At 42.8% G+C, this 24,873-nt stretch overlaps 1 protein-coding gene across 1 annotated transcript in view; it reads right to left on the reverse strand.

The window, feature by feature from the left end:
• The window catches only part of NEK11 (NIMA related kinase 11), a 378,537-nt gene that overhangs the window by 353,133 nt on the left and 531 nt on the right, over positions 1 to 24,873 (reverse strand). The window contains exon 2 of the mRNA XM_089652057.1: positions 2,082 to 2,337. Within this exon, the coding sequence (XP_089508183.1) occupies positions 2,082 to 2,248 (167 nt within the window). The 5' untranslated portion in view covers positions 2,249 to 2,337. The remainder of the gene's footprint in view (positions 1 to 2,081; positions 2,338 to 24,873) is intronic.

Genomic DNA, 24,873 nt, shown 5'->3' on the forward strand with positions numbered 1-24,873 from the left:
TCATTTTTAGGAGGGGTGATCCTTTTTCCAACTCAGTGATTCTGTTTTTGATTTCTTTTTCTGACATGTTTGTGTTATATCCTTCACTTAGACCAGGGATCCTCAATCTTTTTAAACAGGGGGCCAGTTCACAGACCTTGACACTGTTGGGGGGGGGGCCGGACTATAATTTGAAAAAAATATGAACTAATTCCTATGCACACTGCACATATCTTATTTGTAGTGCAAAAAAAAACTGGAAAAAAGCAATACAATATTTAAAATGCACTGTACACTAACGTACTGGACACCACAAAGCACTGTACACTGTAACACACTGGATACCCTCAATGCACTTTAACACACTGGACACCGCAATGCACTGTACACTGTAACACACTGGACACCCCAATGCACTGTAACACACTGGACACCCCAATGCACTGTAACACACTGGACACCGCAATGCAATGTACCCTGTAACGCACTGGACACCGCAATGCACTGTACACTGTAACGCACTGGACACCCCAATGCACTGTACACCCCAATGCAGTGTACACTGTAACGCACTGGACACCCCAATGCACTGTACACTGTAACGCACTGGACACCCCAATGCACTGTACACTGTAACGCACTGGACACCGCAATGCACTGTACACTGTAACGCACTGGACACCCCAATGCACTGTAATGCACTGGACACCGCAATGCATTGTACACTAACGCACTGGACACCGCAATGCATTGCACTCTGTAACGCACTGGACATCGCAATGCACTGAACTCTCTAAAACACTGGACACTGCAATGCACTGTAACGCACTGCACACCACAATGCACTGTACACTGTAACGCACTGGACAACACAATGCACTGTAACGCACTGGACACCGCAATGTACGGTAATGCACTGGACACCGCAATGCATTGTACTCTGTAACGCACTGGAGATCGCAATGCACTGAGCTCTCTAATACACTGGACACTGCAATGCACTGTACACCGCAATGCACTGTACACTGTAACGCACTGGACAACGCAATGCACTGTACACTGTATCGCACTGGACACCGCAATGCACTGTACACTGTAACGAACTCTACACCGCAATGCACTGTACACTAATGCACTGGACAGCGCAATGCACTGTACACTAATGCACTGGACAGCGCAATGTACGGTAATGCACTGGACACCGCAATGCATTGTACTCTGTAACGCACTGGAGATCGCAATGCACTGAGCTCTCTAATACACTGGACACTGCAATGCACTGTACACCGCAATGCACTGTACACTGTAACGCACTGGACAACGCAATGCACTGTACACTGTATCGCACTGGACACCGCAATGCACTGTACACTGTAACGAACTCTACACCGCAATGCACTGTACACTAATGCACTGGACAGCGCAATGCACTGTACACTAATGCACTGGACAGCGCAATGCACTGTACTGTGTAATGCACTGGACACCGCAATGCACTGTACTGTGTAATGCACTGGACACCGCAATGCACTGTACACTAATGCACTGGACACTGCTCCTCTGGTTGCAGCAGGTGAAAACAGGGACTTCCAGGCTGCCGCTCGCTGGGTCCTCGCGGCCAAGGACCCAGTGAGCAGCCTAGCTATTTGCCAGTGGTTTTTTTTTCTGATTTTCTATGTTTTTCAGCTGGCCCAGCGGGTCGGATAAATGGCTTTGGCGGGCCGTAGTTTGGGGACCCCTGACTTAGATGTTATAAGTTGCACTGAATAAATATAGCTGGACAAAACAAAAACTGTGTATGTCTTCATTTCAGGCTGCAAAGCAACAAAATGTGATTATTTTAAAGGGCAGTAATTATTTTCTGTGCCCACTGTATTAAAACAGTAAACCTATTCCCATTTCATGGGTGTTTAACTATTTGCCTGGTGTCCCAGTAAGCGAGCCTTGATGAGTGAACCTGAATTTTGAACAGTTGCATTATATCTTGGATAGCATTAGTATCTCACCAATTGATTTCATTTCATTGATTGGCATTTGGAATTGCAGTTTAATTAAATAAAACTGATTTAATAATAAAACAAAACTTTGCAAAAGCTACTTACTGGTTTTCGTCTTCCTTTGCCTTCTTGTCTAATATTAAATAAACGGTTCCAAAACTTCCTTTGCCAAGTCTTTGCAGTATCAAATATCTATTTGCAATCAGAGTGTCTGGGGTGGCTGAAAGGGGCCGGGAGACTGTTCTTCCCTGAGATTCCTTGTAGTTTGGCATGTTTTTATAGTCAAATAATTTTCTGTTCAAAGGTTTGGAGACGTTCTACTTTGCATACTTCCACTAACATCACAAACAGACTGGAACCTCTGGAAAAGAATAAGGAAGGAAAACAAAATATTAAATACATAATACATACTATATATATATATATATATATATATATATATATATATATAAAATAAAATACAAAATATTAATGATAACTAACGATTGATTTTAGGGTTAGGGCTGTGCCAAAAAAAGAAACAAAAAACATTCAAAGATTCTGCAAGTACAACATACACGATCGGGCAGCTTGCCTCCATGTGCTGTGTTCTAATTCAAATGACGTTTTATGCTTTGACACATCTTTGTAGACACAGCGGGGTTTATTTGCTAAAGCTGGTGAGTGCAAAATCAGGCTCACTTCTGCACAGAAATCAATCAGCTTCCAGGTTTTATTGGCAAAGCTTAATTGAACAAACTGAGGTTAGAAGCTGATTTCTAGGCAGAAGCGAGATTGATTTTGCACTCTCCAGCTTTAGTAAATAAACCTCAGTCTGTCTGGTTAGTATAGTAACCTGCTGACTTGGCACCATTCACAGGCAGCTTAACTCTTCAATAGGACACAGAATTAGAATCCAACGCAATGTTATTTCAAACAACTGAAGTGCAGAGGATGTTTTTCCAGAAAGAAGACTTTGGGTTGATTTACTAACATCTGGTGCAGCTGTGCATGGTAGCCAATCAGCTTCTAACTTCAGCTTGTTCAATTAAGCTTTGACATAAAAATGAAAATGGAAGCTGATTGTTTCTATGCAGAGCTCAACCAGATTTTGCACCCTTCAGATTTAGTAAATCAACTCCAATAACTTTTCCAAGGCCTGTCTCTAAAGAACTAATGCTGAATAAAGTGGTAGTAAACTCTGTGGAAAAAAAAATAGCTGGGTCCCCTGCAGGTTAATGTCATAATGTGCTAGTAAGCACTGCATACTAGCCCCCTATGACAGACTTACCTTTGAAACAAAGCCCTCCAGCAGCGCGCTGTCACCTCTGCCAGTGCTTCCATTATCTCACGGTCTTCCTTCCAGGTTCGTGATCTCTGGTCATTTTAATGACCAGGCTGAGATGACATCACTCATGTGCATGCGCATGGGAGTCACGATTACGACACAGCGCTCTTTGTATTCATGGCACTTTCAGCATTTCCTGAATGCAGAGCACACTACGCATGTTTAGTGATCTAATCAGCTGGAGCTGATGTGAATATCTCCTAAACGATGCACAGTTAGATGATATTCACTGTACCTACAGGTAGGACTTATTTTAAATTTACCTGCAGGTACAAGTGAGAAATCAGACTTTAATACTACTTTAGGGGAGCAAAGAAGAAACAGGGAGGGTTTAGCTTGGACTGAACTAACTAGCACTAAACGGAAGGGGGGAACAGAGGGAGATACCAATCACAGTGGCCTAAGAAAGCATGAACGCCTTGTCCTGTGTCAGGAAGAGTTACAGTAGTTGTCAACTTATGAGGTATAGGGGCCTCAACTGTGGCCCCTGACATCGCCATGTAGTCACTGACATCTGCACATAACGCTCAGTATGTGTAATGCTAGAAAGGACTGTCAGAGACAGCAGGTGAAAATGATGTTTAGAGACTGCATTTATTCTACAGGTTTGGTTACTGGAGACATGCAGCAGACAACAGTGGGAATGGGGATATGTTAGCAGAAATCAACGCTCCCACTCCCTTTAAAGACTGCTGAGGACCAAAGGCTGCTCAAAAAGTACTAAAGGGTTGCATGTATCCCTGAGGCCAAAGGTTGGGCATCAGTGGGTTAGAATCTCTGTCAGGTGTCTGCTGCCTGCTCACAGTCCTAGTAACAGGTAGTGATGGGCTGAACACCCCCCTGTTCGGTTAGTGGTCGAACATTCAAACCTACTGAAAGTTAGACCGCAAACTTCGAACAGGGACAATTTACTGAGTGGTATCTTACCGCATCTGAGTATGCAGCAAGATACCACTCAGTTACTAAAATACCGCATGAGTTATATTAAGTCATACAGTATTTTAGTAGTGAAACATTCTTTAATGTTTCAGCTGTCAGCAGGTTCCCTGCTGACAGCTGAATGTCAAAAGAATTGCCGGCGTTGCCCGACAATTAAAAAAAACAAAAAACGGACATAGTCCCCCCTCCCATCCATACCAAGCCCTTCGGGTCTGGTATGGAGTTTGAGGGGAACCCCCCACGCCAAAATTTTTTAAGAAATGGCGTGGGGGTCCCCCCAAAATCCATACCAGACCCTTATCCAAGCATGCAGCCCGGCAGGTCAAGAAAGGGGGGGATGAGCAAGCGCATACCAGGCCACATGCCCTCAACATGGGGGGGTGTTTTGGGGCAGGGGGTCTCCCCTCCAAAGCACCTTGTCCTCATGTTGATGGAGATAAGGGCCACTTCCCCACAACCCTGGCCGTTGGTTGTGGGGGTCTGCAGGTGGGGAGTTTATCGAAATCTGGAAGCCCCCTTTAAAAAGGGGGCCCCCAGATGCCACCCCCCATGTGAATAAGTAAGTGGTACATGGTATCACAATGCACTGCCAGGGAGCAGTGCATTGTGGGGCCTGCTGAACTCCCATACTGTTTGTGTATTCAACAAACACATGAACGGCCCATGTTCAAGTCGAACTTGCGTTCGACAACTTGAACATGCAGCCCATCACTAGTAACAGGTATCAGAGCAAGAAGTACCTGGGTATCTCCACAGACAAAGAAAGCAATAAAGACCCAGGCAATGTTCTAACCCTTCTACAGCAGTGATCTCCAAACTGTAGCCCTTCGCTTGGCTTTACTTGGCCCTTTGGGCACTATTCCTCCCACTGATAACAACAAAGAGACATTATTTCTCCCATTGACACCAATAATGGGCACTATTCCTCCCACTAAAACCAATGATGGGGCACTATTCCTCTAACTAATACCAATGATGGGGCACTATTCCTCCCCTTGACACCAATGATGGGCATTTTTCCTCCCACTAAAACCAATGATGGGGCACTATCAGGGGCGGACTGACAACTCATGGGGCCCCGGGCAATAGGGGATCATGGGGTCCCTGTGTCCTTGCCAAAACTCAAAACACGCCCATGAAAAAGGTACGAGGGGCATCTCATGGGGCCCCCTACTGACCCCGGGCCCTAGGGCAGTGCCCGAGTTTCCAAATGGTCAGTCCGCCCCTGGGCACTATTCCTCCAACTAAAACCAATGATGGGGCTTTATTGATGGGGCACGGTTTACTCTCATTGATGCCAGGGCATTTTCTACTCACACTTGCTATAGTCCTGCCATCTCAAAGTCTGAAGAACAATAAACTGGCCATTTGATTGGAAAGTTTGGAGACCCCTGTTCTAGAGAAAAGAAAGGACACTCTTACATACAGCTTTACCCAATAAGGAACAAGCGGAATGCTATCTGAATTTTCCCAAGGAGTATAAAAAGACATCAGATAGGTGAACAACAACTCTTCTTTATTCCCCACTCTTCTCTTCTTAGTGTAATAAATAGGCCCTCTTCTGCTGTGAAATTCAGTCATAACCACTTGTCTTAAGATGAACAAAAGAAGTTTATTCAAACACATGTGTAGGGAACCATTCTCCATTGACATTTAAAGTAGTCAATGACATTGCACCCGCTCGGCGCAATGCCATTGACTACTTTAAATGCCAATCACCAGGTCCTGGCCAGCGATTCATGGCGATTGGCAGAGTGAGTGACAGAAGAGAGATCTGTGTATGTAAACAACACAGATCTCTCTGCTGTCAGTGAGGTTGTGCCGGTTTTTATCTCCCTGAAAACCCAGGGTTGTGCCAGTTTTTATGTCCCTGAAAAGCAGGAAAAAAAATCCAGCACATCCCCTAGTAAAACAGCACACAGTTAACCCTTTGATCACCCAAGATGTTAACCTCTTCCTGCCCAGTGTCATTAGTACAGTGGCAGTGCTTTTTATTAACACTGTTAACTGTATTAGTGTCACTGGAGATGTGAGTGGCAATTAGTCAGTGCGCAGTCCCACCGCAAGACAAGGCAAAATGCCCTGTTTCCTGTGAGTTTTTCAGTGTTTTTTTAGCGGTTTTGCATTAGTAATTCGCGTTTTTAGTTTTTTTTTTACGAAACAAAAACATTTTTCTTGCTCAAAAAAAATTCCAAAAATGCTGGTTTGCCGCGTTTTACCTTGTTTTTCTGCGTTTTTTCAGCTAAAAAAACTCTAGGTCTGGGGATTTTTTTTTCCAGCCAAAAAATGTTGATTACAGTCTATGTGTGCATGGACACCTAGGATAACATACTGGGGAGTTTACTGGCTCTAGAAAAAATGACAAAAGCCAAAAACAGCTGCTGTGAAAACATCCAGTGTGCATGAGGACTTGAGGAATATGATGAACAAGTTGTTGACTTGTGCATCAGTAGTTAAAGATGTTTACTACTGATTTGTGAGTTATCTTACTGCAGCTGAGCACAAATAAATACTTACATTATCTAGCTAATACCAACCTCTCCTTGTGTTTAGATTTATGCAGTCACAGGCTAATAGCATGCTATTACCAAGTCATTAGCAGGAACTAATCCTGCTGAAAATTGGCTACTTTTAAGATACCAGTTATTATGGACTGACAAATGAACTAGACTTTTAAACAGTGTTATAAAAACATGTTCCATTTTTGCAGTATTATATTAACTGCTTATGTGACTCATTGAAATTTGTTTTGATACATCATTAAAATGCGTAACTTAACTCAAATTATTATTATTATTATTCAGGATTTATATAGTGCCACCAGTTTGCACAGCACTTTGCAGATGAAGTCAAATAACATTGTAGGGGGTAGACTTGGAAACAAAAGATGTAATGAAATGACATTAATTGCATTGTATATTATAATTTATCAAAGCCTGACCTCCGACAGAGCCAAACTGTTAGAACAGTAAATTCAGATATTATTTTGAAACAATTGAGAAAATGTAAGGTCTATAATTAAAGTACACCTGTCATGGGAGAAATATATGCATATAGGATTTGAAAATGCTAGTACGCTCGGTAAGTCTAATGATAAAGGGAAACTATAATGATCTGCGACCAATTTTATTTTAATTCTTTTAAATATTATACATTTTTAAACAATGTTATATTTGTTTTTATAAAGTTTAAATTTGTATTTATATAAAAATCTACATTGTAAAATTAACATATAATGAAAGGTGCACCCATGGCATTGATGTCACTGAGCATTACAACGTTTGAGAGCAAAGAAGAGTTTGCTTTCAAATTCTGTCTTTATAACTCATGGTCTATGCAATCAGAATAGAAGAGACAAGAAATAGAAGGGTAGGTGATGTGTCACTACACTGACGCATTCTGCAGCATGAGCTATTGAACTCTGATTAGCAGCAGACTTTTTGCGCCAGAGCTGCTGCAAATAGACAGGTAAACCTAAGAAAAAGAAAAAGAAGAGAAAAGAAAAGAGAAAAGAAGAGAAGAGAAAAGAAAAGAGAAAAGAGAAGAGAAGAAGAGAAGAGAAAAGAGAAGAGAAAAGAGAAGAGAAAATTGAAAAGAAGAATGCAATGCTGCTGCTGAGCACAGGAGTCAGCTGAGTCTAGCAGTGTACAAAAAGAGGAGAGGATCCTGCAGCCCTAGCAGAGCCTTAGGAATCCATAGAAGGAACCGCTGAGCGTACAGGATACAACTCAGCCTCTTCCCTCCATGCTTTCTCTACAGCTTTGCTTTTGAAGGATTTGTTGGCCCAGTGGATATTTTGTGTGGCTAATTGGAGCTGAGAAGGAAAAGTGCCTAGAAGTAGAGGAGAAGTGGCCGATTTCCTTGTTCTTTCTGGAAATATTGGCCATCCAGGCCCATTGGACACAGGACACCTAGCAGGTTTATTTGGTCTGAGTATGAAGTATTTAGAGGAGGGGGGGCTCGTCTGTTACAATAAGTACCACCATATTGGATTCCCAGTATTATACGATTATGGAGATTGGAGGAGAGGAAGGATATCGGCATTGATTGATCCGTCAGCCCACCGGGAGATATTTATTGAGCCATTTTAGCCAACCATGAGAGTGGGGGCAACATTAGCTGGTGAGTGTATACCCGATAGGAGGAACATCATTTTCTTCTTTCATGTGGTAATTTATTTTGAAGAGATGGAAGAATCACTTGGTGGATAAGAATTGGCTTTCGGACTTTCTTTGGACTATACACTCAGTTTTCATTTTCATGTTCACAATATTTCAATAATATATTATCTGTCTACCAATAAGGTCTCACCATATAAGACATTATCTGTCCACCCATAAGGTATCACCATATAAGATATTAGCTGTCCACCCATAAGGCCTCATCATTTAAGATATTATCTGACAACCCATAATGCCTCACCATAGAAAATATTATCTATCCACACTTAGGGCTTCACCATATAAGATACTCTGTTATCTGTCTACCATAAGGCCTCACCTAATAAGATATTATCTGTCCAAGCATAAGGTCTCACCATATAAGAACATGTATTATTTGTGCACCCATGAGTGCTGGTTCACATATATGCAGTTTGAATGGCATCCAATGCCCATGACATGTGAAATAACATTGCTTCCTATAGTGCCTGTTCACAAATGTCCAGTGCACTGGTGGTGTGGATTCAGTGTGGTTTGAAAAAGAGCCATGTACGATTTCTGAGCAGTGCCTTCAGGTTCAAGTGCAGATTACAGGCAATTGACATCTATGGGAACCGTTACTAAATCGCATATGTGTGAACAAGATAATCCTGAGAGCAAATCATGTCCTGAACCTGATGGAAACCTGCCATGAACCGGTAAACAACTACTGTATCAATTAGCTGTGAAACCTCAGCTTCAATCTGCACTGCACATGTGTGAATCAGCTCTAAGGCCTCACCATATAAGATATCTGTCCAACCATAAGGTCTCACCATATAAGAACTCGTATTATTATTATTGCGTAAACAAGCACATGGGTGTAAATCCCTCAAAGCTACATTCAAGGACTTAGGTGCATGCAGAAATTTACAAAAGCCTGATATATACCTGCACACAGCTACTGTATGGCTATTCATTAATATGGGCGGCTGTACGCTGCAGCTGTCTTTCCCGGGCATGACAACAAGGGATTTGTAATTGAATGGTTTATATAGTTGTGTTCAAAATAATAGCAGTGTGTTGAAAAAAGTGAATAAAGCTGAAAATCCTTCTAATAGCTTTTATTTCCATACACACAAATGCATTGGGAACACTACACATTCTATTCCAAATCAAAACATGAAGAAAAATATATCAAATTTGTGTTGTTCCTCTAAAAAAATGAAGAAAAGTGAATATTAGACTGTTCAAAAAAATAGCAGTGTTTGTATTCTTCTTTACAAACTCAAACATTCACTATATAAACTGAAAAATGTTTGAAGATTTTGCTTTCCTTTGAATCACTCAATGAATATTTAGTTGTATAAGCACTGTTTCTGAGAACTGCTGTACATCTGTGTTGCATGGAGTCAACCAACTTCTGGCCCCTGTGAACAGGTATTCCAGCCCAGGATGATTGGACTACATTCCACAGTTCTTCTCTATTTCTTGGTTTCGCCTCAGAAACTGCATTTTTGATGTCACCCCACAAGTTTTCTATTGGATTAAGATCCAGGGATTGGGCTGGCCACTCCATAACGTCAATCTTGTTGGTCTGGAACCAAGATGTTGCACGTTTACTGGTGTGTTTGGGGTCGTTGTCTTGTTGGAACACCCATTTCAAGGGCATTTCCTCTTCAGCATAAGGCAGCATGACCTCTTCAAGTATTCTGATGTATTCAAACTGATCCATGATCCCTGGTATGCGATAAATAGGCCCAACACCGTAGTATGAGAAATATCCCCATATCATGATGCTTGCGCAACCATGCTTCACTGTCTTCACAGTGTACTGTGGCTTGAATTCAGTGTTTGGGGGTCGTCTGACAAACTGTCTCCAGCCACTAGACCCAAAAAGAAGAATCTTACTTTCATCAGTCCACAAAATGTTGCGCCATTTCTCTTTAGGCCAGTCAATGTGCTCTTTGGCAAATTGTAACCTCTTCAGCACGTCTTTTTTCCAACAGTGGGACTTTGCGGGGGCTTCTTGCAGATAGCTTGGCTTCACATAGGCGTCTTCTAATTGTAACAGTACTCATAGGTAACTTTAAACCTTCTTTGATCTTCCTGGAGCTGATTGTTGGCTGAGTCCTTGCCATTTTGGCTATTCTTCTATCCATTCGAATGGTAGTTTTTCACTTTCTTCCACGTCTTTCAGGTCTTGGTTGCCATTTTAAAGCATTTGCGATCATTTTAGCTGAGCAGCCTATCATTTTCTGCACTTCTTTATAAGTTTTCCCCTCTCCAATCAACTTTTTAATCAAGGTACCCTGTTCTTCTGAACAATGTCTGGAACGACCCATTTTCCTCAGAATTTCAGAGAGAAATGCACTGTAACCAGCATGTACAACATTTGCTGCCTTTCTTCCTTCCTTAAATAAGGGCAATAATTGCCACCTGTTTTTCAAAGAATGAATGACCTCACTAATAGAACTCCACACTGCTATTATTTTGAACATGCCCCTTTCAATTAGTGATTCAATTACACAGAATCAGCAGCATGCATGTCATGACTATTGGGTCTGTTGGATTTCTATTACTCTACTACACCTGCTAGTAAATTATTTGCCATGTAGAAATATAATTTCTACCAAAAACAGTGATTGATCAGCTTAGTGATGTCTGACTGCTATTATTTTGAACACAACTGTATATTGAATGAGACCCAGCCCAAATGTTTCAAGTTAGGTTATGAATTTTCTGAAACACAGGAATAAGTTGTACAAAGGTCGTCGACTTTTCTCTTTTTAAAGACCAATTCACCACTTCACCAAGCGACATTAGGGCCTAACCATGAGTGCTATTTAATAAGAATACACCAGCATATTCTTGTGCTTTACAAATGTGATTTCCATTTTGTTTGCTTAAAGCCGGCCATAGACTAACTGATTTTCTTTCCTGCAACCACGAGTGTAAAAATTGCTTGTAAAATTGTACTGGTTGTACCCAAGTTGATTGATCGATCAACTTGGGTACATTCAGCCTGCCCATACATGGTTCAAATCTCAGCCGGTCCCTGCTGAACTGGCTGAAATTCTAACCATCTACAGCCATCTTTAGGGTTCCGAAGCAAGCGTACCTTCGTTCATTGTAATAAAGAGAGAAAAAAGTGCCAGCAGGAGGAGTAAACCAGTCTATGATTTTGGCATGCCATGTAAAAGGACTCTCCTTTTTCCCTAGAGCGTTCTTGGCAGAGTTATGCAGAAAACACTCTAACAGGCACTTCAGACTCCACACCAAACTCCCTTCCAATGAAATCCAGGGTAACTCTAGTAATATATGTAAACAGCTGGAGGGATATAAGGACAATGGGGCTACCCCACCAGAGCTGGAATACTCTGATAACGATTAGAGAGGTGCTCTCAACAGTATCTGGGTCTTCCAGAGAAGATGCACACTATTAGATTCCGAGTCCAACCCGGCGTCTCGCTCTCCTGTTGTGACAGTGGAGAGCCATTAACCTGGCTGGAAATTACTTGCTTAGCTACCTCTGCCTAATCAAGTATTGCCTTTCTGAGCAGATGATGTCAAAACGATGGTAGATGTCATCGCCTCCTATAATGATATGGAGGAACGATTCAGTAAAACTTGGTTTTACTGGATAGACTACACATATCTCTAGAATACTAGGCGTTACTATCAACTCTTTTCTGGTCATTCTGGATGTCGAAAATCTGACCTTGTTGCCCCAGAAGGGAAATTCCCTCTACTCTTTTGTTTCCTTCTTTCTTCTATTGCCTCTCCCTCTCTTAGCGCACTATGTTATCTTCTTCTCTGTGAAGCTCATGTTGTTAAATGATATTGCCTTAGGTATACTTACCCTAGTGATCTGTATTCGCAGTGTGCGGTCCACCATCATCAGTGGTATCGGCTTTTTTGACATCTGAAAGGTCTTTTTGAGTTTCCTTGCCATCACTTGTGCCTTGGGCCACTTTTCATAGTCATATAAGTGTTTCCTGTGCTTTCTGTACAGGGTATGATCAACCAGTTATTGCTGAGAGTTAACACAATATGGTCACTTTTCTCTTTGTATTGTTACTAGGATGTTCTCCTTTGGTGCTTTCTCTATTCCTGCACCTGTTTCTGCTTTATATGTCTCTTATTAACCACTTGCCTACCGAGGCACTTATACCTTCTTCCTGCCCAGGCCAATTTTCAGCTTTCAGCGCTGTCACATTTTGAATGACAATTGCGTGGTCATGAAACGCTGCACCCAAATTAAATTTACGTCCTTTTTTTCACACAAATTTACATCCTTTTTTTCACACAAATTATTTCAGGTACTTATATAGCACCGTCAATTTACGCAGTGCTTTATATATATATTGTACATTCACATCAGTTCCTAACCCTCAAGGAGCGTACAATCTAAGGTCCCTAACTCACATCCATACATACACATATTAGGGACAATTTAGACAGGAGCCAATTAACCTGCCAGCATGTCTTTGGAGAGTGGGAGGACACCGAAGTATCCGGAGGAAACCAAAGCAGGCACAGGGAGAACATGCAAACTCCAGGCAGGTGGTGCCGTGGTCAGGATTTGAACCAGCAACCTTAGCAAATAGAGCTTTCTTTTTGTGGTAATTACTCGCCGCTGGGTGTTTTATTTTTTGTGCTATAAACAAAAAAAGAGCAAACATTTTGGGAAAAAAAAGGTTTCTATTATAAAATTTTGCAAACAGGTAATTTTTCTCCTTCACTAATGTGCGTTGATGAGGCTGCACTGATAGGTAGCACTGATGGGCACTAATAAGCAGCACTGATGGGTACTGATAGGCGGTACTGATGAGGTGGCACGGATAGGCAGCACTGATGGGTGGCACTGATGAGCTGGCACTGATGATGCTGCACTGATATGCACCAATGATGGGCACTGATAGGCGGCACTGATGGGTGGCACTGATGGCACTGACAGGCAGCACTGCTGAGCACTGACTGGCGGCACTGCTGGGCACTAATGGGTGACACTGATGGGCAGCACTGCTGGGCACTGGTGGGTGGCACTAACAGTCACTGCTGGGCACATGTAGGTGGCACTGCTGGGCACATGTGGGTGGCACTGGTGGGTGGCACTGATCATCAGGGCACTGATCATCAGTGCCCTGATCATCAGTGCCGATCCGTCCTCTGACATTTACTGGTGATCTGCTGTGGACATTGGACACGGCTGATCACATGGTAAAAGGCTGCTGTGAATGGCCTTTTACCACATCACGTGATCAACTGTGTCCATAGGACACAGCGATCAAGGAGATCACCGGGGGTGCGTGGGAGGGCGTGTTCTGGGAGGATGTCATATGAAGCCGTCATTCGGCTATCTGCAGTCGGCAAGTGCTTAAGCTGCCCATAGATGGATCAAAGTTTGGCCAGCTTAGCTGGGACTGGCAAAATATTGATCCATCTGTGCTGTTCCTGTTCGAGAAGAGTCGATCTAATGATCAACTTCTCTTGAACTGGACTGTTGATTTACAGTATTTTTGCTCGATAAGTGCTTGCAGCCAGTCAGCTGCAGTGCTGATCAGTGTAGAGGAGTCTCGCTGTCAGAATGCAATGGTATGGTGGGGAGGATAACCGCATCCATATCAAATGTGTGGATGGGGGAATCAGGTCAGTTTTTTTTCATTCAACCTGCTGCCTGAAAGTAAAAAACTGACTCATGTTTGGCCAGTTTTAGATAGACTAGCAGATTTATTTGGACTCGAATAACAAATTAAAGCTGAACTAAATTCACAATTCAGTACTTACCTCCTCTTCAGGGGTTTGACTTCGGCAAGAGGTCTTTCATCCAGTGCTGGGACAAGGTCACCTGGTGTTCAGGGTGAAGATGGCAACCTGGGGGGAAGGGGGGGCTAATAGTGGTGCCTGGAGAAAACTGTATGTAATGTTTGTGGCATGTGCTGAAATAATACCAATAGTTGTGGTACACTGCAACAAACGGAAGAGTTCAAAATCACAAATAAGGAGCAAACAGTGGCAAAGAAAAACTGTCCCTGTGTTGGTGGTGTCACAGGAAGGAAAAACTGTCCCTGCGTTGGTGGTGTCATAGAAAGGAAAAACTGTCCCTGTGCTGGAGGTGTCATAGGAAGGAAAAACTGTCCCTGTGTTGGTGGTGTCATAGGAAGGAAAAACTGTCCCCGTGTTGGTGGTGTCATAGAAAGGAACACTTGTCCCGAGTTGGTGGTGTCATAGAAAGGAAAAACTGTCCCTGTGTTGGTGGTGTCATAGAAAGGAAAAACTGTCCCCGTGTTGGTGGTGTCATAGGAAGGAAAAACTGTCCCCGTGTTGGTGGTGTCATAGGAAGGAAAAACTGTCCCTGCGTTGGTGGTGTCATACAAAGGAAAAACTGTCCCTGTGTTGGTGGTGTCATAGAAAGGAAAAACTGTCCCCGTGTTGGTGTTGTCATAGAAAGGAAAAACTGTCCCCGTGTTGGTGGTGTCATAGGAAGGAAAAACTGTCCCTGCGTTGGTGGTGTCATAGAAAGGAAAAACTGTCCCTGTGTTGGTGGTGTCATAGGAAGGAAAAACTGTCCCCGTGTTGGTGGTGTCATAGAAAGGAAAAACTGTCCCTGTGTTGGTGGTGTCATAGGAAGGAAAAACTGTCGCCATACAAGCAGTGTTGCTGAGAAGAACAATGGTGCTGCATCAGTGTCTGTAGGGAAAAAACTGCCGCTGCATTGCTGGTGTCAGTCTGAAGAGGACTGTCAATGGGCTAAAGGAGGAAAGGAGAGGTGAGCTCTGAGTGATGCATAGAGATAAATGGATCTTGGGGGGTCTGAAGGAAGAAGGGAGTTTGAAAGGGCTCTAAGGGCTCATTCAGATGTGCGGTAATCATTGCTGCCCACCCTGAAAACTAACAGTGGTAGATCTTTTTTAGACCAGGTTCACACCTGTTTTTGCGTTTTTCAATGCGTTTTGCAGGAACGCAGCGCATGCCATTTGTCATGATTTGGATGGATCACGTTCACATCTATACAGTTTTTGCGAGCACGTTTTTTGGAAAGGGTCAGGCACTTCTTTTCCAGAAGAAGTTTGCGTTTTTAGTCTAGTAGACTTCAATGGAACCACATATAAAACGCAAGTGCTGCGCTTTGCATGCATTTTTTACGTGTTTTTGATGCGTTTGCATTTTTAATCTGCCCAGCAACAAGTTGGGCAAAAAAAATTAAAAAAACACATCAAAAATGCGTTGAAAACAAGTCAATAACGCATGTGCAAAAACGCACTGCAGAAATTATTCAAACGCAAACTGCATAGGTGTGAAACTAGCCTCAGAGGGCTTTGACAGGAGGGGATATATCAACTTTTCCCTTCCTGTTTAACCCACTGTGCTGCAGCCGTATGCACAGCATTCAGCTGCAACGTAACCCCATTCAATTCAATTCATGCTGTGGCTGTAAAGCAGAGCATCAGGCCATTGCATGTGTACAGCCCTGAGCAGCTATATCTTCTTGTTCAGGTGGGTGGTTGTAGGGCCATAAAAATATAGTCCAACTGCTTACTTGTACTGCCCTGTCCTTCCATGTGAACAAACCCTAAGGCCTTGTTTACGCTTGTAGTTGGAGTGGTAAAAACAAAAGGTTGAGCTGTATTTTTACTGCTTCCCAACAGCTTCCCCCCCAGTCTGCAAAGGCATCCATATGAGATAAACACATGCAGCAAAATTATCCTCTGTCACATCTGACAGGCAGGCAGTGAGGAGACATAATGAGTACTCACAGTCTGTCAAATGCCCTCTGAAAAGCAATCTAATGCAAATCACACTTCAGAGGGCTACTAAAAGTGTAAACTAGCCCTAAGGCTCTGTTCACACCTTCGCATATGTGATGGAGTGTGCGCATTTTTGCACAGCATATATAAGGCAGTACAGTTCATTTCACCGGGCTGCCAACGCAAGAAAATGCATAAAAGAACCTTTTTAAAAATTGTGTCGCACCAAAACAAATGGCAATTTGTTTACATGCATTTTGGTGCAGGTGAATGAACACAAAAGCATGGTGCATGGTTGTGCCAAAAAGCTTTAATGGCACCACTGCATGCAAAAAGGGCTGTGTTTTTGTGCGTTTCAGGAATGCACACAATTTGTGCAATCCACAAATGTCTACCTAGGGTAAGAGAGAGGAGGCTAAGGGGGGTTTGAGGAGGAGAAGGAAGGTCTGGGGCTGAGCTGTCTCCCCCATTCTCTGTTGTACTCACAGATCACACAGTCTGGAATGAGGCAAGGTTCTTCTTCCTCTCTCCAGACATGGTCACATGACAAGGGGAGAGCGGAAGAACAGTCTGCCCTCATTCCAAAGCGTTAGTTCTCAGTTTTAGCGTTGGCATTCTTCCTCTCCATGCAGGCTGGAGGGAGGACAAGACCAAATCCTCTCTCCAGCAGGAGCTGGCTGCTGTTCCTTCTGACAGGAGTGACACTGCAGTCATTCCTGTCAGTGAGAAGCAGCACGCGGCCAAATCACCAGTGAAAACCCCCTCCATAACACAGTGCCCAGGGCACATGCCTGCTCGTCCACAACCCCCCCCCCCCCCCTTCCTTGTCCCAACCCTGTCTTTTCTGGATGCCAGTCTTCGGCTATCTTGATTGGCCAGCACGGGATGACTTAATTCCAGAAGTCAGTCATCATGGCACCAAGGGACTGTGCCATTGATGTAAACTGAACTGTCTCTACACAGCTCAGCGTACATGCCACAGAAGTTTAAGTTTGCCTTTAGTTCTGCTTTAATGCCAAATTCCAGCTAACACTTTTTAAGCAAATACAGCTAAGTTGTTTTTTCTGGGGGGGGATAAGGGTTTAAAATAAATAAAACTTAAAACCACGATGGCCAAAGACCAGCACCCAGAAGAAACTGAGGAGAAGATGCTGGCGCTGGCGAGGGACCTCAGATGATAAAAGCTGTGGTAGATACCACGTACTTTAGTTCTCCTTTAGCCCGGGTTCACACTGATGCGGTGAGGAATTTGAAGCGTTTTCTGTGCGAATTCCGCACCACATCAGAATCGCACCCCATTCATGCGAACCGACGCAGGTGTCTATGTTACATTAAGGTGTCTATGTCACACCTATGCCATCGGATGGCATAGGTGTGAATACCCATGTGATCCAATTCTAATGCAACCCCAAAAAAGGTTCCTGTGCCTTTTTGGTGCGAGTATGGTGCAATTTGAGCCATACAAAATGTATGGCTCTGATTGCACTGCACACGAATCGCATATGATTTGCACAGGGGTGCGGTGCGAATCACATGCTATGTACCGCACCGCACCCCTTCTTTATTGCAGAAAATAAATGCAATGCCTCTTCTGCAATAGAATACACTTACCTGCCTATTCACATTCCTCTGTGGAACGTACACGCACCCACAGCTCCATCTACATTTCCAAAATGATGCTAGTGTGCCGGGATGAATGACTCCTGCACATGCATGAGAGTGACGTCATCCTGCACCACCGCATCAAGACCGTCAAATACCAGCATCCAGAAAAAGCTGGAGAAAAGATGCTACCATCGTCACAGGACCTTGTGTTCTCCTGACTGCTGGAGAAAACTGTAGGTGAGTATTTCTGCCTTTAGTTCCACACCACCTTCCAAAAACTAGTAAGCTGCAATGTTTTAAATCGGGGGTCTCCAAATTTTTTAAACAAAGTGCCAGTTTACGGTCCTTCAGGCTTTAGGGGGACTGGACTGTGGCCAATGGGGGTAGAAAATGTCCTGGCATCAGTGGGAGCTAACCACTGCCCCATCAGGAGGAATAGTGGCCCATGACTGGTATCAGTGGGAGAAATAATGCTCCATGGTTGGTATCAATGGAAGGACTAATGCTCCATGGTTGGTATCAATGGAATGAATAATGCTCCATAGTTGGTATCAATGGGAGAAATAATGCTCAATGGTTGGTATCAATGGGAGGAATAATGCTCCATGGTTGGTATAAATGGGAGGAATAATGCTCCATGGTTGGTATCAATGTAAGGAATAATGCTCCTTGGTTGGTATCAATGGGAGGAATAATGCTCCATGGTTGGTATCAATGGAAGGAATAATGCTCCATGGTTGATATCAATGAGAGGAATAATGCTCCATGGTTGGTATCAATGGAAGGAATAATGCTCCATGGTTGGTATCAGTGGGAGGAATAATGCTCCATGGTTGGTATCAATGGAAGGAATAATGCTCCATGGTTGGTATCAATGGGAGGAATAATGCCCCATGGTTGGTATCAATGGGTGGATTAGTGCCCCATCGATGGTGTCAGTGGGAGGAATAGTGCCCCATCATTGGTCTTAGCAGGAAGAATAGTGACCCATCCATGGTATCAGTGGGAGGAATAATGCCTCATCATTAGGGTCACTTGGAGGAACAGGTTCACAAGGGCCAGATGGAGGTAAGCAAAGGGCCACATCTGGCCCCTGGGCCACAGTTTGGAGACCACTGTTTTAAATCATTGCTTTTGGGTATAATACAGCCCTAAGCAGGGCAGCTCAGTGTATATTCAATGAAAGAATGTGAGCAGACAGGTAGGTTTATTTTATTGCAGAAGAGCCATTGCATGTCTCTTCTGGTATGAACAGCCTGCACGCTTGCAATTGGAAAAACAAATTAGTTCTGTTTTAATGCTGAACTAAACCCTCCTCTCTTTTACAGCCAAGGAAGCTGTCATCTTGGCCTCTGTTTGATCTGCAGTTGCCATATGGTGCTGCACATGTGATCAGTTATGACACCAGTCATTTGATGGCTTGACAGTTTGGTTCAAAGCACAAGCACATGTGACAGTTATAATTCATGTAACTGTTTTAGGAAACTTAAAGTGGAACTTTAGTCAGAAAAATAAGTTCTGCTAGATCAGTTCAGGTTGACCCCTTATGCTTGTAAAGCTACAGTAACTCACAGAAGTGAGTACACCCCTCACATTTTTGTAAATATTTTATTCTATCTTTTCATGTGACAACACTGAAGAAATGACACTTTGCTACAATGTAAAGTAGTGAGTGTACAGTAATCTTCTTATAGCCTTCTTATACAAAAATGTGAGGGGTGTACTCACTTCTGAGAGATACTGTATGTAAAACATTAAAAAGGAGTGCCTATGCTGTTTAAAATCCAGTAATACACTGTCTCACCCTGCTCTGCACATGCTCAGTTGCTATTCATTTTAAACATTTTTAGGCACTGGAACGAATTTGTAGAGGCCGATTTGCTGACAGTCTAATGAATAAAGAGGAACTACATCCATCGATTTAGCAGTTTCAAAAAACAGTTACATTCCTGGAATCCCAGCAATGCTAACTGTCACATTTGCTTGTGCTCTAAACCATTGTCAGACCATCATGAGACTGGTGTTATAACTGACTATAAGTGCAGCACCATGGCAGTTGCAGATCAGATGGCAGTTTCCTTAACTGAAAGGGATAGGAAGGTTTAGTTCTGCTTTAACTTCTACTTTAGGCTCCAGGCTTCAACAAAATGGCAGCCTCCGGCAAGAAGAAACAGGAACAATGCTGGAGGCAATTTACAGCGCACACTAATTTTGGTTGCATAAGTATTAGTGTGGAATGTATGTTCCTTGCTAAAGGTGATTGTAGCCGTATTAGTGCATTTGCGACAGAAACAATTGAGTACTGTCCGTGATACTTTTTTTATTTGCACTAACATACAATTTTGAGGACAAGCTTTCGGGGTAAGAAGAAGGGGACATACCCCAAAAGCTTGTCCTCAAATTTGTATGTTAGTGCAAATAAAAAAAAATATATAAAAAAAGTATCACGGACAGTACTCAATTGTTCCTTGCTAAAGAACATAATTTTTTTATCAATTGCTAGGAGTAAAGTTCCACTTTAAAGTGGAACTTTAGTGCCTATAATTAAACATTGTGAACAGGCAGGATTTTTTATACATAGTGGGGACATGACGGGATGACTGAACTTCCGTGCATGCATGGGAGTCACATCACCTCTGTCCAGCCAATTAAAACAGCTGGAGATCAGTACCTAAAAGCCCCCCCAGCTGAAGATGATAGGGGCCAGTGGCAGGGCCGTCTTTAATATTGATGGGACCCTGGGTGAACATTTTCTTGGACCACATGCATTTTCACTCTCCACCTGCTCTGAGACATACAATAAACAGTATCTAGACTCAAAATCAGTTAACTGCAACAGATCAGGCAGGAATTGCAATTGGTTGCCGGAAGTTACAGCATATCATTACCGTTCACTGACTGGTTGCTAGAGGTTACAGCACACATTATGGCTCACTGATTAGTTGCTAGAGATTACAGCACATGACTTCTGCGCACTGAATGGTTGCTAGAGGTTACAGCACATCCTTACCACTCACTGATTCGTTGTTAGAGGTTACTACACAATATTTCCGCTCACTTATTGGTTGCTAGAGATTACTGTACATCATTACTGCTCACCCATTGGTTGCTACAGGTTACTGCACATCCTTACCACTCACTGATTGGTTGCTAGAGGTTACTGCACATCATTACTGCTCACTTAATTGCTGATAGAGGTTACTGCACATCATTACTGCTAACTGATTGGTTACTAGAGGTTACTGCACATCATTATTTCTGATTGGTTGCTAGAGATTATAGCAGATCACTACTGTTCACTAATTAGTTGTAGAGGTTACTGCTCATAATTACCACTCACTGATTGGTTGCTAAAGGTTACTGCATAGGTGTGCAAAATCACATATATACTGTATATACATGATTTTGCAGTTCTGGGTAGGTGGGTAACTGCAGTTGCTGGTTATCGGCTGCACTTATTACTGCTCACTGATTGGCTGCACTTATTATTGCTATTGCTATTGGTTACCGCACATCATTACCACTTATTGATTGCTAGAGGTTACAGCACATCATTGTAGCTCACTGATTGGTTGCTAGAGGTTAAGGCACACCATGGACTAAGATAGTGAGGGGACCCAACAATAGACAGAAAACGCCTAGGGATCCTAGGACTCCTGTGGTGGGGGGATGGGATCAGTGGCAGCGGTGGGGGGGATAGGATAAATGGCAGTGCTGGAGGGATGAGATGAGTGACAGTGCTGGTGGGGGGTGGGATCAGTGGCAGTGCTTGGGGGATGGAATCAGTGGCAGTGCAAGGGCTGGATGGGATCAGTGGCAGTGCTGGATTGGGGTCAGAGGTGACATTTCTATACGGAACACCAATGTTAGGGGGAGATTTACATTGATGACCACTGTAAGGGGGGATTTACACTGACAACCAGTGTAGGGGCAATTCTGCACTTTATATCAATGTAAAGGGAAATTTATACTGACCACCAATGTAATGAGGAATTTACACTGACAACCAATGTATTTGGGGGTTTTACACCAAAAACCAATAAATTGCTACACTAACCACCAATGTAAGGGGGAATTTACAGTAACCACCAATTTCAGGGGAGGGCTTCTACACGGACCACCATTGTAAGGGAGGATTCAACACTGAGCACAAATGCGAGTTAGGATTTTTTTTACCAACTACCAATAGAAAGAGGAGTTTCTACGCTGGCCTCTAATGTAAAGGGGATTTACAGCGACCATTAATGTAACAGTAGCATTCACAGTGACCACCAATGTACGGAGAGATTTATTCTGAACACTAGTGTGAATGAAAGGATTCTACACCAAGCCCCAAAGTGATGAGAAGATATACACTGCCCACCAATGTAATTGAGACATTTAGCCTATGTTCACATTTGCGCATTTTGGAAATGCATGCAAAATCGCTTTCCTGACACCACAGAAACGTGTTGCCCTTTAGTAAATACAGAGCAGTGCTATCAATTGTTTCTGACACCCTCACGCATCTGCTGACATGCGCATTTTTACATGCACCAAAATTCATGGTGCTGTGGCACTGTGTGGCTCAGTATGTTTTTTAAAAAGGGTCAAGAACTTTTTTCCACATTTTAGCGCATACAGCACCCCATTGAAATTAATGGACTGTCCTACAAGCAACGCACATCTTTATTCATCCCATCAGTACACCTTTGCATCCTAAATTTCCCTGCTAACCTCTGCACCTCCACCATCCTCTCCACTCCACCCTCCCCCTCACCTTAACTCTACACGCCACTTCTGCTCATCTTTGCACCTACCTTCATTACTTCTGTACATCCCCTCCTGTGCTCACCTGTACACCAAAAACTTTAATTCCTTTTCTATCTACCTCGGCACACAACTCCCCCGTTTGCAGAACAGGCTGATGGTAGGCTCAGTGACCATAGTTGCGCAGGACTTACATTTATTGTGGGTGGGCGGCAGAGCCAGGCCGGATCACGCATATGTCTGTGATCCAGCTTCTTCTAGGTTCAGGGAGCACATGTGTGTGCCCTTCTAACCCGTGTTGTCACTGGCTACAGCACGATTTTGTCAGTAGGTTCTAGCCAATAATTTATAACTGAGACCTGCTGATCGGCTGTAGCTGTAGCCAATCACAGCACAGAGTCCTGTATTTACAAACACACAGAACTTTGTACACAGATCAACCTAGCTGTTTATTCTATCTGCAAAACAGGGAGAAAAACAGCCAGATCTCTTAGTAAAATCGGCACACATTACACTTGTTAGGCACACAATTAACCCCTTGATTTCCCCTAAATGTTAACCCCTTCCCAACCAGTTTCATCAGTACAGTATTATCACTGATCATTGTATTAGTGTCACTATTGATGTCAGTGTCAGTTAGTGTACTACCAAATGAGGCTCTGTTAGCGTCAGATTGCTCGATACACTATTACAGTGAGTCGCTGATCACTGCCATTACAAGTATAGCATCATAGCTGCGTAAATTTCAGTATGTACACCATAGTTTGTAGATGCCATAACTTTATCTCAAGCCAAACAATATACACTTATTGGGATTTTATTTTACCAAAGACATGTAGCAGAATACAATTTAGCCTAAATTAGATTTTATTGGATATGATTTATAACAGATAGTAGAAAATACAGGGGTTTTTCACAATTTTCTCTTTTTCGTTTATATAATAAAAAAAATAACAAACCCAGTGGTGATTAACCGTTTTCACGCTGCCATATAGTAGAAATACTGCTACAGGGTGGAACGGGTGTGCAAAATCACATATATACATGAATTTGCAGTTCCGGGTAGGTGGGTAAATGCAGTTGCCAGTTATTGGCTGCACTTTCCTCATGCTGTCACACCGTGAGGAAAGTACTGCCGATAACCGGAAATTCTCAGAGGATGGATCTACACTGATCATCAGGACACTAATCATCAGTGCCGCCCACCTGTGCCCATCAGTGCCACCCACCTGTGCCCATCAGTGCCTAGTAGTGCTATCCATCTGTGCCCAGCAGTGCCCCCCCACCAGTGCCACACATCAGTGCCCAGCAGTGCTGCCAGTCAGTGTCCAGCAGTGCCACCTACCAGTGCCCATCAGTACTGCCTATCCATGCCAGCTCATCAGTGCCACCTATCTGTGCCCATCAGTGCTGCCTATCAGTGCCCATCAGTGCAGCCACATCAACGCACATCAGTGAAGGAGAAAAATTACCTGTTTGCAAAATGTTATAATAGAAATGAAAAAAAAACTTTTTCTTTCAAAAATTTAGCTCTTTTATTTTATAGTGCAAAAAATAAAACACCCAGCAGCGACTAAATACCACCAAAAGCTCTATTTATGTGAAAAAAAATTATAAAAATTTCATATAGGTACAGTGTTGCATGACCGTGCAATTCATGCAAAGTGCGACAAAACTGAAAGCTCAAAATTGGCCTGGGCAGGAAGGGGGTATAAGTGTTCAATAAGCAAGTGGTTAATAGCAAAAAGTTTAAAAAAAAATTATTTTTTTTTCAAAATTATCTTTTTTGTTTATAGCACAAAAAAATAAAAACTGCACAGGCGATCAAATACCAAAGAAAGAAAGCTCTATTTGTGGGAAAAATGGATATTAATTTAATTTGAGTTCAGCGTTGCATGATGACTGCAATTGTCAGTTAAAGTAATGCAGAGCCATATCGCAAAATATTATTATTATTATACAGGATTTATATAGCGCCAACAGTTTGCGCAGCACTTTACAATAGAAGTACAAATACAATACATTTCAGTACCAAAGGAATAGGAGGGCCCAGCTCGTGGAGCTTACAATCTCTAAAATTGTCCTAGATTGTAAGCTCCCAGGATCAGGCCCTCCTATTCCTCTTGTATTGAACTGTATTGTTGCTGTATTGTCTCCCGTTATATTGTAAAGCGCTGAGCAAACTGTTGGCGCTATATAAATCCTGTATAATAATAATAATATAATAATATGGCCTGGTCAGGAAGGGGGGTAAATCCTCTGGAGGGTAAGTGGTTAAATACCACCCATAAAAAAAAGGTTTGTGAAAAAAATAATGATAAAACAACTGTGCAATTTCCAGTTAAAGTAGCACTGTGCTGAATAGCGAATAATGATCTGGTCATGAA

This window comes from Staurois parvus, unplaced genomic scaffold, assembly GCF_062004578.1.
Source record: "Staurois parvus isolate SC_StPar_1 unplaced genomic scaffold, SC_StPar_1.0 ptg000670l, whole genome shotgun sequence".
Taxonomy (NCBI): domain Eukaryota; kingdom Metazoa; phylum Chordata; class Amphibia; order Anura; family Ranidae; genus Staurois; species Staurois parvus.